Source organism: Haliotis cracherodii, unplaced genomic scaffold (genome assembly GCF_022045235.1).
Source record: "Haliotis cracherodii isolate W230 unplaced genomic scaffold, xgHalCrac1.p SCAF_23, whole genome shotgun sequence".
Taxonomy (NCBI): Eukaryota; Metazoa; Mollusca; class Gastropoda; order Lepetellida; family Haliotidae; genus Haliotis; species Haliotis cracherodii.
In genome coordinates, this window is record NW_027266279.1 from 160,464 (window position 1) to 176,532 (window position 16,069).

The 16,069-nt window shown below is 41.9% G+C and overlaps 1 protein-coding gene across 1 annotated transcript in view; it reads right to left on the bottom strand.

The window, feature by feature from the left end:
* The window catches only part of LOC139471851 (uncharacterized), a 37,423-nt gene that overhangs the window by 7,356 nt on the left and 13,998 nt on the right, over nt 1-16,069 (bottom strand). Inside the window, exons 3-5 of the mRNA XM_071254348.1 lie at nt 12,629-13,336; nt 11,593-11,754; nt 1,080-1,178 (exon numbers count right to left, since the gene is read on the bottom strand). Of these exons, the coding sequence (XP_071110449.1) occupies nt 1,080-1,178; nt 11,593-11,754; nt 12,629-13,336 (969 nt within the window). The remainder of the gene's footprint in view (nt 1-1,079; nt 1,179-11,592; nt 11,755-12,628; nt 13,337-16,069) is intronic.

Below are 16,069 nucleotides of genomic sequence, written 5' to 3' on the forward strand. Positions count from 1 at the left end.
CTGGAAATACGAACACACTTTGAAATCTCCTTTTACGACAAAACGTGAAACAATGAAAGTAATTCATTCACATGGTCAGGTTGTGTGATCAATCACACGTGACTCTTAGTCATTTTCTATATATAAAAAAGCAGCATTTATTTGTCGAAACGCTCTAGCATGTAGGAGAACTAGAAGACAAGAAATCGCGGCACAGCTTTGATGCCAACGTGCCCTGTCGATCACTTCGGACCTAAACTGACCATTCAATGTTTACGTGTTGATCGTGAACTTTCTGCCTAAAGTAATGTTCATAGGTATCTGTTCATTTCTTAGATTTGAATATGTTCTGTAAATTAGCATCATAAACAGAACGACAATCTGCACTGTCGATTCGTCTCAAATGCCTTGCTAAATCACCATGGCCACACAGTCGATAAAAATATCCAATGCTTGAACAAAAACTTCCGTTGCGGACTAAACGTCAGTTGTCTCACGCCAATAACCGTACAGTGGGGGAAAGTAGATATTTCTGGCCAGTGTGATTGGATTTCTTTTTTTTCAAATTGGCTGTCTCATATCATTAAAGTAATGTGTATGTAATAGAGTTTAACGTTAACGTTATTTAACGCTGCACAGCAACATTCCAGCTTTATGACGGCGGTCTGTAAATAATCGAATCTGGACCAGACAATCCAGTGATTGAAATCATGAGCATCAATCTATGCAATGGTAATAGATGAGTGAAAAAATATTGGTTACCCAAAGAAAAATGTAAAAACCCAATTAAAATAGAAACCTTAGAGTAAAAACTCAATTGGTCTATAAGTAACCTAGAGTTCTGCAAATTGTAATCGTTCCACTTCCTCTTCGTAAGGTATTATCAAGCCCAAACAAGGCGGGTGGGGTCGAAAGTTGATTATAGTTCCGCCGACGCCACCTCGTGCGGAGGTGTCCTTAGATCTTTACGTTGAGAGGTAGTGTAACACTGTAAAACACTTTAATCGTTCCTTCCTAGGCAAGCGCGCCATGAAATTACTGAAATATGTCACAACTAAATTCACCCACTCACTTTGTATAAGCCCAAGCCATGTACTTACGCAAACTGGTTGATTCCATTCTGGACGCTGTGTTGACGGTGTCCCCGAACAGGCAGTATCTGGGCATCTTCGTACCGACCACGCCGGCCACCACTGGCCCTGGTGGAACAGGAGAAATGTTATAAGGGCTTGGAAAGGCATTTAGAAGTGATACACACAAGGAAGAGAATATATGGATGTCAATTTCTTTATTATGAGTCTCACAACGTTTCGGAGTATATGCTTACTCCTCCATCAGGTGAATGAATGCCATGAGACAGAGAGCATATATATGTACATGTAAGTACAACAAAATTAATGAGATAACAAAGGGTGGAAAATAACAAAGGGTAGGAACTAACAAGGGAAGCCAACAGATTCTTGTTAATTTAGTCCCGATCTCATGAATCGAGGGACTCTGCTGTTGTTACCGGGAGCGCCAAATGGACGGATTACCCATCAGTCAGTGTGGTGAACGTGATTGCGTACCGTTTTATGGCAAAATCGTAGAGAAATTGGTTAAAGACGACAATCTCATAACTCTAAACAATGGCAGTCACACACGTTATGACCATGTCCACAACACATGGAGTTTTTAACTGGGACTGAACATTGATATGAATAGGTACATTTTAACAGTCATTCAATGGAATGCACAAATACGGTAATGAAATTGATGAGCGGTACTCCTTTGTTCTCGTTTTATTTGCCTGGTACCGGGAGTGCCAAATCCCCAGTTAATGAACCGTGTCTGAGCCTTCCCTGGTCCCGGGAACGCAAAGGGGGTTTTCCTCCTAAATATCTAATTTGGCGCTCCCGGGCCGACACCAGTTCAATGACCCGGTGCCACACATCGACACATTCTAGCCAGACAATGGTGAAGCTGGGGGGATCACTGATGGTCTCGTGTGATGTTTTCAGATGAGTCCAGATTCATTCTGGTGACGTGACGTGATAGATTTGGGTGTGGGTCTGTAATGAAATGGGGCGGGATCACGCCACTGAATATTTGACATGAACGAATCACTGGACAGTACTACTGATAACATCCGTGCCACGTTCATTACTGAATCCTAACCCTGCTCCATGGAGCACAGCTGGGACATGATCGGACGACGAGTGGTCAACGCCAAAGGTCACTCGCTACGCTAACCACACGGGACCAGACGCTGCAAAAGAAGGACGTTGGACAAAACTCCTTCCAATAATGTATGGGAGGTTAATTTGGACCATGCCACGCCGTATAAACGAATGTTTGACACGTATGGGCATGACCCATTATTGATCAAGTCATGTCAAACGTTCATGTTTGACAACACACCCCAGTCGTCTTTCTTGGTTGTTGCCGTTGAGTCTATACACAGCCAACATGTTCAGCTGCTTGTCATGTTACACCTCGTCCTTCATCTTCCTTTCTTCATCCATTACCATCACTCGATACCTCTTTGTAATTCTGTAATCAACTGTTATTTCAGAATATCTCCTATTTTTTAGAGTATATGTAAAATACAAAATACATTAATAGGCATTGTGAACGGAACTTCAGATAAAAACCATTGTTACACATCCTGCTCAATACAAGAGCAATTATCCCAAGCTATATATCACGTCTCGCCATTAGTAGTGCTTTTCCGTCATTTTCCCTCCACCTCTGCCATCCGATTGCTTTTTTGTTAAGTAGATTTTCATGTTGATAAGCCTTAGGAAGCCAACTCTTATCAATGGAGAGGGCACGAAAGCATAGGTGATAATGGACTTCATGGTATGGGAGAGTACACTATCATTAATTGTTAAGTAGTTATTGACTAACAAATAGTTTACATGCCTTATCTGATGGCTCACTGAAGCATCAACCATGGCAACAATTTTAATTGGCATAATATTCGATTTTTTATTCTAATATTTGAAATAATCGGGTTTTAGTCTCAGATAGCCTGGAGTGGAGATCCTCGGTACGTCCGCACATTGCCTGTGTTTCAGTTACACCACGGCGGGAAATGTGGATAACCTCCGCGGCATGGAGATTTATTCTAACGAAACATAATGTACCATTTCATAGCAAAGTTTAAACGAAATCACAGTACATCACATTAAATATTCTTTACCTGTTATCGAATACAATAAATTGTCCCAGAAATGCTTGAAACAAATAATTATGCTTCATATAGTTTTGAAGATGTGTTTTCTAAAATATATTTAGGCACGTGGTTTTAGTTAAACATATATCGATATAGTGTTTTGCAGCTGCAGCTGAAGATAATATCTAGCCCCCAACATACAGAACCCAAGTTCCACAGGCCCCGAATGATCGGCCCCTAATGGCTGACCGAAATCAGTCATAGTTCACACACGTGGGACGTAATATCGAAAGATGACAATAAAGTTCGTATTGGTTAAACGAACGCGTATAACAACTTTCTGATAGTTGCACAAACATGTTCATTGGTCATTTGAAGTTTTATGTTGTTATTTGTTGTTTAACGCCGCACTCAGCAATATTCCAGCTATATGACAACGGTTTGTAAATAATCGAGTACGGACCAGACAATCCAGTGATTGACATCATGAGCATCGATCCACGCAATAAGGATTCAATGACATGCATCAACCAAGTCAGCGAGCCTGACAACCCGATCCCGTTTGACGCCCCTTACGACAAGCATAGTCACCTTTCACGGCAAGCATGGGTTGCTGAAGACCTTTTCTATCCCGGATCATCACGGGTAGAAGTTCTATGACGTCTCACCTCTGCATTGTTCATATTTTGATTCAATTTCATTATCAGCACAACAGACTGAATACAATAAATACTTTTATTTCCTAAAGTATAAAGGCTCATATATAGAATACGCACTTTAAAACACATCTGCGACGTCACTCTTTGTTTAAAAGATCATTATTTTTCACGAATAGACTAGGCTGTCGATTTTTAGCCTTCGTCAAACCACATTAAACAAATATAACAACTTAAAACAGATAACAATACGATTGTCAGATTAATTCTGATAACGAATGCGATCTCCGAATCAACGAAATTCCTCCTCTGAACAACCCAGGAACAGCTGCCAGTCAATACGCTACATTGTTTTAGGTGGTGAGCGCCTAAATTATGATCATGCTGGAAAACAGCCTTTTTGAATTTGTGATCACATTTGCATGACATCAATAAAACATTGACTTGGTCTGATAAGCCCATTCCGAAGAATTATTACTACCCTCGTAAATGTAGCCATCGACGGCCCACTCCATTCCATCGATGGCGCTGCTTAATGCCAAAAGAAGGCGACGATTATTGTACTAAGATACGAGATGTCGGTCAATCACGATGTTGTTGTAGTTACAACACTGATGTTTACAAAAAGGGAATTTCGTTGTGAAGAAACTGAACCACGTTTCACTTTAAGAGTTCCAGTCGCACTTACCATTCACGCCAAATTCACACTTCACACGATCACAGGGAGAAAGCGCTGTCCATGCAAAGCCAGATGTTGCTGGACAGTAAAAATTGTGATTTCACCCGAGCGCATGGAACATGGTTAAGGCAGGTTTTTGGTATTTTCACTTGATACTTTGAACTAAAACTAACTTGCATCATGCAGCGGAGCGCTTAATCACAAAATAGCTCTTCTAAAAGTTATCTCCATTTTACGATTCTGACTACATTATATTATATCTGTTTGTGTATTCCAGCTATATGACGGCGGTCGACTTTAGTATAAGCCTTTGTTTATAAACGACTATCAAATAGTGATGACACCAGGTGTTCGCGGAAAGGTGGGCATATCCTGCTTTACCTGTGGCACCCGTTACAGACGTGTACAAAGGAAAGTCAAGTTTTCACCTGAAAAAGATGCATCTGACATTATCTTTGTCACTGATGCGTCAAATTTGCAAATGTCCTCTACCATCAAACTTTGTGAAATCTTTGCTGCGGCCTTGAATGTTTTAATGTTTCAAACGTTGTGTGTCCCTCTTCGTAGAAAGAGCATGTTCGATTGTACCTACGAGGTTGTGAAATGTAGACACCAAATACTGGATCTGCTCAAATATTGCTGACATCAAGGGAACGTGGAAGTCATCCCTCTTGTCATACTGTCTTGGGGATAGTTTTTGCCATTCTGAATCTTTATGTATAGATCATCTAAATATGAAACAGATGAGTAGTTTTACAGGTCTCTTTTATTTCTATTTCAGGTGGGTAAATCAGTGGCTATTTCACCATTCTTGAAAGATATCCGATTATCAACACACCGTAAGCTTAACCCGTGAAGATCCGGATTAGATCTGTCAGCAACTAATGCTGGGGACTAACGGGATCAGGTGGTCAGACTCGCTGACAAGGGTGATGCATAAATAATAGTTGCGTAAATAATAACAATTACTGGATTGTTTGGATCGTAACTGAACTTGGATCTTTCTGGGATTGTAGAAATTCAACCTTTGAGTTTTTCAGAATCCACATGATATTAATTCCGCATGACTCAAATACTTTCTGTGATTCGCGGTGTTTCCAGACTTTCTTCCTCCGTTACCCTACCCAGTATGTGACATTATTTGATATGTCACATATACCAAGCTCTTCACGCGTCTGTAGTACCAATTTGACAAAATTCATATTCTTTCAGAACCACGGACCTCGAGGCTGTCCTGTGTGGCACTTAGCACAGGTCCCTTCGCTTTAACACCCACGTAAAAAGGAAAAAGGATTTAATCTTTGAAACATGGAAGGCAGAAACAAGGTATAACTGAGATTTTGTTAAACTACAACAACCAAGATTATATACTGAACCGCCAAAGAAACGTCACCCCAATTAACATTGCATGGAAAGTTTTCATATAAATATCTGGGTAATTTGTCAAAGTTTCTAACAATTTAACATTACCTTGTCCGGAAAAAATGAAATTTGGTGATAAAAAACCTCAAAGCAGATGACAATAAAACCGATCGCCCAAACGCATCACGGCAACGGCCATGATAACCCAATGAACGTGAGTTCCGTGCAAATTGAAATGCACATGCGTTCCCCCATTTCTTGCCCTATAAAAATCCACCCAGATCGGATAACATTCATTTGTTATTGAATTGCTACCACATGCCAAAATTGACAAGAAATCAAAGACACAAAGCCCCCGGACGCCTGCAAGCTGGACAAAACCGCTCGGCAAGTAGCAAATGCATTTCAAGTCCACGTAAGGACCATATACGGGCTCCAGCAACGGTACCAGACCACCAACACTACATATAACCGACCACGTAGTGGATGACCAAGGGTCACCACCCGACGTCAGGATCGTCCAATTGTGCGACAGCATCTTCAAGATCGCTTTGTTACTGCTGCAGAAACTGCTCGACAGACCAAGGGGACCGTGCGGACACCGTGCGTCGACAATTGGCGAGCAGACACCTCCACTGTCACAGGCAACACCGAGGACCCATTCTGACACCACGTCATCGCTGGGACCGTCTTCAGTTGGCAACACAGCACCAGCAATGGCGCCACCTGCAGTGGAGAAGTGTCCTCTTCTCAGACGATAACCGTTACTGTATCTCAATAGCAGATGGCAGAGAGAGTCTGGCGAGGCCGTGGGGAACGTTATTCGGATGCTTGTGTTGTTGAGATAGAGTCGGGGGGTGGTCCGAGCATCATGGTGTGGGGTGGAATTGGTCTTGCACAGAGGGTCGGCCCTTTGGTCTTCCAGAACATCGGTCCTGGGAGAGGCAACGATGTCACAGCAGCTCGGTACATTGATCAAGTCTTGATACCACACGCCATACCTCATGTGGAACGTCGCCGCAACCACGAGTTTCAGCATGACAACGCCCGTGCCCACACTGCAAGAGCAACAAGAGACTTCCTCCAGCAGAATGGCATTAGAACCATGCAGTGGCCTGCCTTCAGTTCCGATTTAAATCCCTTTGAGCACTTGTGGGACGAGACTCAAAGACGGCTGAATGACGTCCGACCAAGGCCGACAACTGCAGCTGAACTGCAACAGGCGTTCCTCAGAGTGTGGGATCAAGTGCCTCTGGTCTTCATCAACGGCCTCATCCATTCCATTTATCGACTTTACAAGGCAGTCACCAATGCACATGGCGGACACACAAGATACTGACTCGTGATGCCATTTTCTCAGAGACTAGTGTTGTGTTTCACTTTAAGAACATTTGACACTTTAATTTCAACCTTGATTATCAGTTTTGCCAAGTGTCATCTTTTTAATATGTCTCAAAGTATGTTTACAGTGTTTGGACAAATAAGGTTTCTCATATATCTATTCATGGTGTCGTTTCTTTTGCGGTTTAGTATATTAAAAAATCAACAACGGAGACAGTGTTGAACCAACTACCATCAATTCGTACGTTTTTTGTTTTGCTAAATATATACATCAAAGAAAGGTGATACATTGATACAATAAAGTTAAAATTGACACAAAAGTGGCCTGGTATGAAGTGGTTATGTTGTGTTTACCCTGGAAAAAAAAGCACTTTGTTTTCGACTCGTCGCTATCGATAATACAAAAAAGAAATATTGAAATTATTATTGAGTGCTGTATATAAATGCTGTAACGATTGTGGTCCGGAAGCCTTTGGTGCATGATTTAAGTTAGATTTAGTTCAAATTATTAGGTAAAAGGGCTAAAATCTTGCCTTAACCATGTTACTTGTGCCTGGTTGAAATCACATGTTTTACTGTCCAGCGAGAATATGATAGTTGCTACTGTAATAAGGTTAAAATGCATATAAAAACATTAGAACATTGTAACAAAATTGTAACAAATTAAACCTTTGATAGCTTCAATGATGTAGTTGCATAAAGTTCGTGACAGAAGCTTGGAGATAGAAGGGAATTGATAGAAAAAGGATATTTCACATGTATCATAGGATTGTTTCCAGGCATTTCATATTTATTATCGCACTGGTTCCACATTATCGGCGATTAGTTAATAAATCAGCAGAAAGGTAGAATCCGGCAATCAATAGAAAATCAATAGAGAGATGCTCAATCGGGCACGTAGGCTTCGCTATATTTCCGATTACGATACACATACGTTCATGGTCAGATCGAACTTTTAACGAATCAAATTGAGGTATTATCACATGTGACAAAGAAAGGTCAAGACTCAATAACCCTAAAAAGATACGTTGAGCACCTGACTGAGAATTGCGGCCTTTCTTGTTGACTGGGACATGGTCAGCTAGTCTTATTTAGAAGTTGTATTTTGAAGATGGAGTGGAGCATTATTAAAAGTATGTGAGTATAAACCGTGTTAATCAATGGGAGCAAGGGTCGGCACATGAATGCTGATAGAGACAGTTCGGAGTAAGGGCCGATCGATCAAGCACTTAAAATGATTTAAATGACCATGGGCTGACCAGGAATGTCGGAGAGTCATGGCTTACCTTGTCCATGACGGCACGGAACGACAATACGTTAGGTTACTTTAGTAGGGGCCAGTCAACCCCAAAACACAGTTACGACATCACCTACCAACATTTGGTTTGGCAAGGACAGCGCTTTGCCCCTGTGACAATATACACATATAAACGCCAACTCCGTGAGTAAATCGAGACATCAGTAGCCTCACAATGAAAATCGTTCAGAATTACTTCGCACCTTATCTTTCAATATAATATCCTTTAACTTCTATTATCCCTGCCCAAAAGAAGTCATCATCTTGAACCGCAGTCATCCGTCGTACTTGGTAGAGTTCTGCCATGCGGGACTGAATGCGGGAAGAGGTGCTAGGCGGCGTCTGCACATTGCCCTGAAGGAGAGGCACACCTGGACGGAGATTGCGCGAAGCTTTTCCTTGATCACTGCCCTCAATTTCGAATGATTGTCTGACCTCGTTATCCATCATGATAATCTCATTTTAACTGTCAAAGAGAACCTGAGCTATGATTTTGCAAACTCGCAGCCCTGCTCTTGCTACTACTGTCGTAGGGGTGAGGCCAAATGTCACAGTTTGCTCTGAAATTTCGACTCGAGACGAAAGTGATGGACTAACGTCTTATCGTGTGAAGATCCAGGGTAGAATATATCTACTGCAACCCATGCTTGTCTCCCCGTGAAGATCCAGGGTAGAATATGTCTTCTGCAACCCATGCTTGTCTCCCAGTGAAGATCCAGGGTAGAATATGTCTACTGCAACCATAGCTTGTCTCCCCGTGAAGATCCAGGGTAGAATATGTCTACTGCAACCCATGCTTGCCGTAAAAGGCGATTATACTTGTAAGAATCGACTGACGGGATCGGGTGGTAAGGCTCGCTGACTTGGTTGATGCATGTCATCGTATCCCAATTCCGTAGATCGATGCTCATGATATCAATCACTGGATTATCTGGTCCAGACTCGATTATTCACGAACCGCCGTTATATATCCGGAATATTGCTGGCGTTAAACAAAAAAAAAACAAAAAAAATATATCCTGGCTTACATTTCAAGAAAATGTATCGTTCATACGCTTCCGAATGTCAGTTTCAGTCACGTGACCGTCCTGTGTGTGCCAAGCAGATATAGATCATACATGATAAAGTTTAGAATGCTATCATAATCAAATACGTAGATTTATTTTAGATAACTTTCCAAAATATTATTAAATCCGTATTATTCGTAACTTGATAAAAAACATATCTACCTTGTTTTAATACCAGAGGCACCTTTTTAAGTATTATCACTGTGGGTATGTTGCGAAAATTTCGCCTTACAAGGGGGCGCTAACTTTCAGCCGTGTGCAATCGCACCAATCGCTTGCAAGCTATGTACAGCAATTCGCCTTACAAGGGGGCGCTAACTTTCAGCCGTGTGCAATCGCACCAATCGCTTGCAAGCTATGTACAGCAATTCGCCTTACAAGAGGGCGCTAACTTTCAGCCGTGTGCAATCGCACCAATCGCTTGCAAGCTATGTACAGCAATTCGCCTTACAAGGGGGCGCTAACTTTCAGCCGTGTGCAATCGCACCAATCGCTTGCAAGCTATGTACAGCATTTCGCCTTACAAGGGGGCGCTAACTTTCAGCCGTGTGCAATCGCACCAATCGCTTGCAAGCTATGTACAGCAATTCGCCTTACAAGAGGGCGCTAACTTTCAGCCGTGTGCAATCGCACCAATCGCTTGCAAGCTATGTACAGCAATTCGCCTTACAAGAGGGCGCTAACTTTCAGCCGTGTGCAATCGCACCAATCGCTTGCAAGCTATGTACAGCAATTCGCCTTACAAGGGGGCGCTAACTTTCAGCCGTGTGCAATCGCACCAATCGCTTGCAAGCTATGTACAGCAATTCGCCTTACAAGGGGGCGCTAACTTTCAGCCGTGTGCAATCGCACCAATCGCTTGCAAGCTATGTACAGCAATTCGCCTTACAAGGGGGCGCTAACTTTCAGCCGTGTGCAATCGCACCAATCGCTTGCAAGCTATGTACAGCAATTCGCCTTACAAGGGGGCGCTAACCTTCAGCCGTGTGCAATCGCACCAATCGCTTGCAAGCTATGTACAGCAATTCGCCTTACAAGGGGGCGCTAACTTTCAGCCGTGTGCAATCGCACCAATCGCTTGCAAGCTATGTACAGCAATTCGCCTTACAAGGGGGCGCTAACTTTCAGCCGTGTGCAATCGCACCAATCGCTTGCAAGCTATGTACAGCAATTCGCCTTACAAGGGGGCGCTAACCTTCAGCCGTGTGCAATCGCACCAATCGCTTGCAAGCTATGTACAGCAATTCGCCTTACAAGGGGGCGCTAACTTTCAGCCGGGTACAATCGCACCAATCGCTGGCTGAGGTTGCTTCGTTCTCAAAGCAAAATGGCGGCTGACGGAAATTTTAGTTTGACAGCGGAACAAGAACTTCTTGACTGGATCCACATCTTTAGACTAGTCAACAAATGTCATATGAATTCAAATTCTTCGGCTCGTCATCGAGCCACTGCTATTACGTCCTTCATTTGGACAAGGCAACCACGTGGTAGTGGCGCGGCCATTCTGGAAGAGTGCGCAAGCATTTGGGGGTGTTGCAGACCCGGTATGAGTGATTAAATAGCTTATTCTGAGCGATTCGTGGCTTGCAACGCAGGCACCCTGTATGTAAAAGGAAGAATGTTTCCACAGCAGGTGCAATTCAAAAATAACATACCGTTTTCAGTTTCAACAAAATCAGTAAATGCGCCATCATATCACTGAAGTTTTGGATTCATCACGTGGTTTTCTGGTTTGTTTAAAGGCCACTGTCGCATGGCAGGTGTACGCCTGGGCGGCGTCGGGCACCAAATAAACACTACCCATGAGGGTAGGACATGCTCACCATTCATTGTGTTAACTTTATATTGTGGGTGAATCTCGAAATTAACACTCGCATCGTGGAATTCATACATTTCGCGATAGGTTAGAAATACCTGTTACCTAGACACTGGCGTAAGTGAATATGACATATTGAAAGCATTACCATTTGCAAACTCAGAGGCGCCAGGTTCGCGACTCCCAACAAGAGAAACAATAATTATTAAATGGAGAAGATAAATGCGATTCGTTTTACCAGAATTCAAACCTATCCGAAGTCGTAATGTTTCCTCCGGAAGATGTGGGATGCTGAGCCTCGATATGGTGTCAAGTAAATCCAAAGCGAGGCAGGCTACTTCTGCAGCATGCCTGTCCCCGTTTCTCATAGGAAGTCCGGAAACCACCATATACGCATCTCCTGAAATACAGAATGTTGGAAATATTGTGTATATTTATAGATATTAGGTTCCAACTACGTCTTGCGTGCCATTATTGAAAGAACATAAGAACTAAGATAACCATTTGACCATTTGACAATATGATACTCTCTCTGCCTCCTCGATTCCCCAATGTGTAAAGCAAAGTTTCTGGTGTCCCCCGCCGTAATATTGCTGGAATAGTGCTAAAAGCAGCGTAAAACCATACTAACTATATAAACAGCGGATAGCGTTTCTATGATATATATTTCTGGTATATACCCCAACTTTCTCAATCGCTCACTCTCCCTGACCATGAATCAGATGATATATGCTTTCCCGTTGAGGTTGGCAATTATACTACAACATAGAAAAACATGAAGAGGGTATTAACTACTGAATTAATTTTGGAATAACTCTCGATTTAGTGAGTATGTGAGTGAGTGATTGAGTTGAACCGCTTTGAACTGTAAATTGGAGTTTTATCACGTCGTATCAGCATAACATGGTTGGACAGATTAAGCCAATAAACACATTAGAAAGTAGGGGTAAAGTGTTTTATAATCGGGATGAAACAGGGATTTTTACCCACGAGCAGCGGATCATAAATTGAGCAACCACTGTGCAGCCAGTATCCCTTTGGGTCTAAGTGGGCGGTGGGGTAGCCTAGTGGTTAAAGCATTGGCTCCTGACGCCAAAGACCCGGGTTCGATTCCCCACATGGGTACAGTGTGTGAAAAGCTCATTTTCCAGTGTCCCCCGTCGTGTTATTGCTGGAATATTGCTAAAAGCGGCGTTAAACCATACTCACTCAATTGGTGCTTAGTGCACTGATAATTTAGCAACCGAAGGGTTTAACCATTCCAACACTCATACCTATTGTTTCCACCTTGTAGACGTCATACAACTCAAGCTGCTTGTCAAAGGCTTGGTACAACATGTTCAGCATATCCACCACCTGCATAGGACTGCTCTTGGACGATATCACCGTGAATCCAACAATATCCGAGAAATAGATCGTCACATTACCGTACGACTCCGGTTCAATAGGTTCATGGTTTATCATTTTCTTTGCAACCGTCACCGGAAGTAGTTCATACAGGAGAGTCTGACTGCGCCTGCGCTCTTTGTCCAAGTCTCGTGTTTTCTCGCGGAGCGTTGTGGCGTAGTCTTGTATGCGACATGTGAGTCGATATATGCAGAAAACAACGAATGGAGTCAACAAAATGGCAAACACCATCACGAGAATCATTCCCGTTAAAGCTTCATGTAATTCGTTTATTTGCTGTTCAAGAAGAAAAATAATCTTCGATGCCAAAGAGTCTTGGATCTTCTTCAGAACATCGATGTATGATGTCATATTTCCAAACCACCACGAACCCTCTGCAACTGATGCGAAGCTTTCGTTGTTCAGGGCAATTCTCTCTCGGTTTTCCGTAATAATCTTTGCCACGTCACTATCTGAATAATTCTTAGCAAGAACATCTTTGGGAAGACTGTCATACTCTGAGCAAAGTGTAAGATAGGAGACGCCAAGCGTTTTTCTTGACATATAACCAAGAAGTTCAACCTTTCTGAAACCACCTGAAATGGAACACAATGCACATTTTTTAATCAAACCTATTCATAATATTAACGGTTTGAAGAGTATTTCCGGCGTAAGCCTTGGCGTTGTAACTGATGCTTCACAAATGTGAATTTGAGAAAAATCTCCGTGTAATGAGGTTAACTGTTTTCCGTAATATGATTTCAGTCAACTGACAAACAAGACATTCAAGTGGGTTTTGAATGACTTAAATCAAATTTATCAGGACTGCCAATTTGCCAAGGCCTATTAAATCTGAAACATGTATAAGTTATGTAGCTGGACTGTATTTGACTAAAGCTAAACACCACATTGGACCAACAACGAATAAATGCATAGTAGTCTTTAAACATGGTAGCTGGGTGAACCGAACTAACTTAACATAACAACTGAATTCAACTAAACTATAACTTAACTTTACTGAAATGACACCTGGTGTTGTTATTAATATGGATTTTTGTTAAGTTGATTTTATTTTACCAGGGTGTCATTTTGATGGACGTGAGATACCTTGCACGTGTGAATAAATACAAGCGACAACATCATTTCTATAATCATAGGAAATCTGTACTTAAATTGTCAATTGTGTTATATGTACTTTATGAATCACTATCAAACAGTTGGGATTCCAGGTGATAGTAATCTGCCCCAACGGCGGCACCAGTCACAAACTCATGCAAAGGGAAGTCAATTGTTCGCCTGAAAATTCAATGGGAACAATGTTACAAGTCCAAATAAGGAATTGCATCAACATTCTTGTCACTGATGCGTCAAATTTTAATATACCCTCCACATCGCCAATATTAGACTTTTGGAATGTTTTACTGCTACCTTGAAAATCGTAATCCTGATCAACAACTTTGGATCAAGATTCGCACGACGCTCTTTAAAATCTGTGTCGAAAGGGCATGCTTTATTGTTCCTCAAAAGTTATGAAATGTATACACCAAAGGCTGGAGCTGCTGGAATATTACTCGACTTTAAGGAAAGTTTACTATTTGAAAGATGAGGTCGTTCCTCTTGTCCTACAGTCTTGTGGAAAGTTTTTGTCACTCTGAGTCTTCATCGATGGATCTAGACATGAAACAGATGAGTACGTTATACTTGTCCCAGATGGGTAGATCATTGAAAGGAAATTGGCTATTTGGCCATTTTTTAAGAAATAAACGAGTGGGAGTGGATTATTGTACAATAAAACACTGCAGGGTGTATAAACCATGAGCCCCAAGTGGTTTATGCTCCCTGCAGTGTTTTATTGTTCAATAAACAACGACCACGAGTCATATATTTCTTATATGAGATATCAACATTAGGTTCATCCTTTTTGAGGATGTTGATGAAATGTGCAAGCTTTAAATATTGTTACCTTAATTTTAGTAATAATGACTCCCTGAATAGAATCCGACCTCGACAATGTCGGACAAGTCCATTTTATGAACAGGTGGGTTAAGTTTGGTATTTCCCGCATATTCTCACACTCCTGACGTCGATTATCTGTACTTTGTCTCCCAATACTGATTGATATATCTCTCCCTCTTTTGGGTGCGATCGTTGGGCCACTGCGTTTATCTGCGTATCCCAGCTACATCTACGGGAAACTCACCAGACACTTCCCTTTCAAATAAAACGTCGTCCAATTTACGACGTCATCAAAGATGCGAGGACATGTTCGAATCTCCAGATGTGACGTCATGATAGAACAATGTTTTATCGTGAAAAAAACCACGTGCACGCTTATTTCTCTTTGTGATTTATCAGGTATATATCTTATTTTGGACAATATCATATCAGCTATACTTCTTTGCCAATTTCCATTGTTTTGATTTTGCAAATCCGAGCGAAAATTCCAATTTATATTCATAAAGAGACAGATCAGCAAGAAGGAGTGCAACAATTGGTGCTTATGAAGGATGCCTTTTTAGTTTAAATGTCTTATACCCAAATTCCACATGTCATTCAACGAGGACGTCCCCTCGATTGGAGTTTAATTTTCACTGAATTAACTCATCTTTACTGTATTCAAGTGACGGGCTATTATTATCTTCACTGAGTTAACTCATCTTTACTGTATCCAAGTGACGGGCTATTATTATCTTCACTGAGTTAACTCATCTTTACTGTATTCAAGTGACGGGCTATTATTATCTTCACTGAGTTCTTGGGATGCTCTACGATTTGATCTTCACTGAGATCACGTGATGGGCTACTATACGATCTTCATTGTGCTCAGGTGATGCGCTACTATTATATTCATCGAGTTCACGTGATGGGAAACTATGATCTTCATAGGGTGTTTACGATGAAGGCGATGGGCCCTGTGATTAATTGTTCGCTCGTCATCAAGAGGATAAGGTGTGATTCCCCGCATTGGTAGATGAAGTCTGGTGCCCAGCGCCTTGATCTGTCCGGAATACTGCTACAGCGGCGTAAAACCTTTCTCACTCACTCTCGAGCAGGCTTACAATGATCGTCACTTAGTTCATGCGATTACCCAGTATGATCTTCACTGAGTTTATGTCATGTCTTTATCGCAATTGCATTCATACAGTTGCCCTCCAATTCTCTCTCGCAACAGGTCCCACGAAGAACCTGAGAGCACTTTACATCGACAGAAGAGCTGAACATCTAAGACAGCCAGGTATTGTTTGTCTCTGAACATCTAAGATAGCCAGGTATTATTTGTCTTTGAACATCTAAGATAGCCAGGTATTGTTTGTCTTTGAACATCTAAG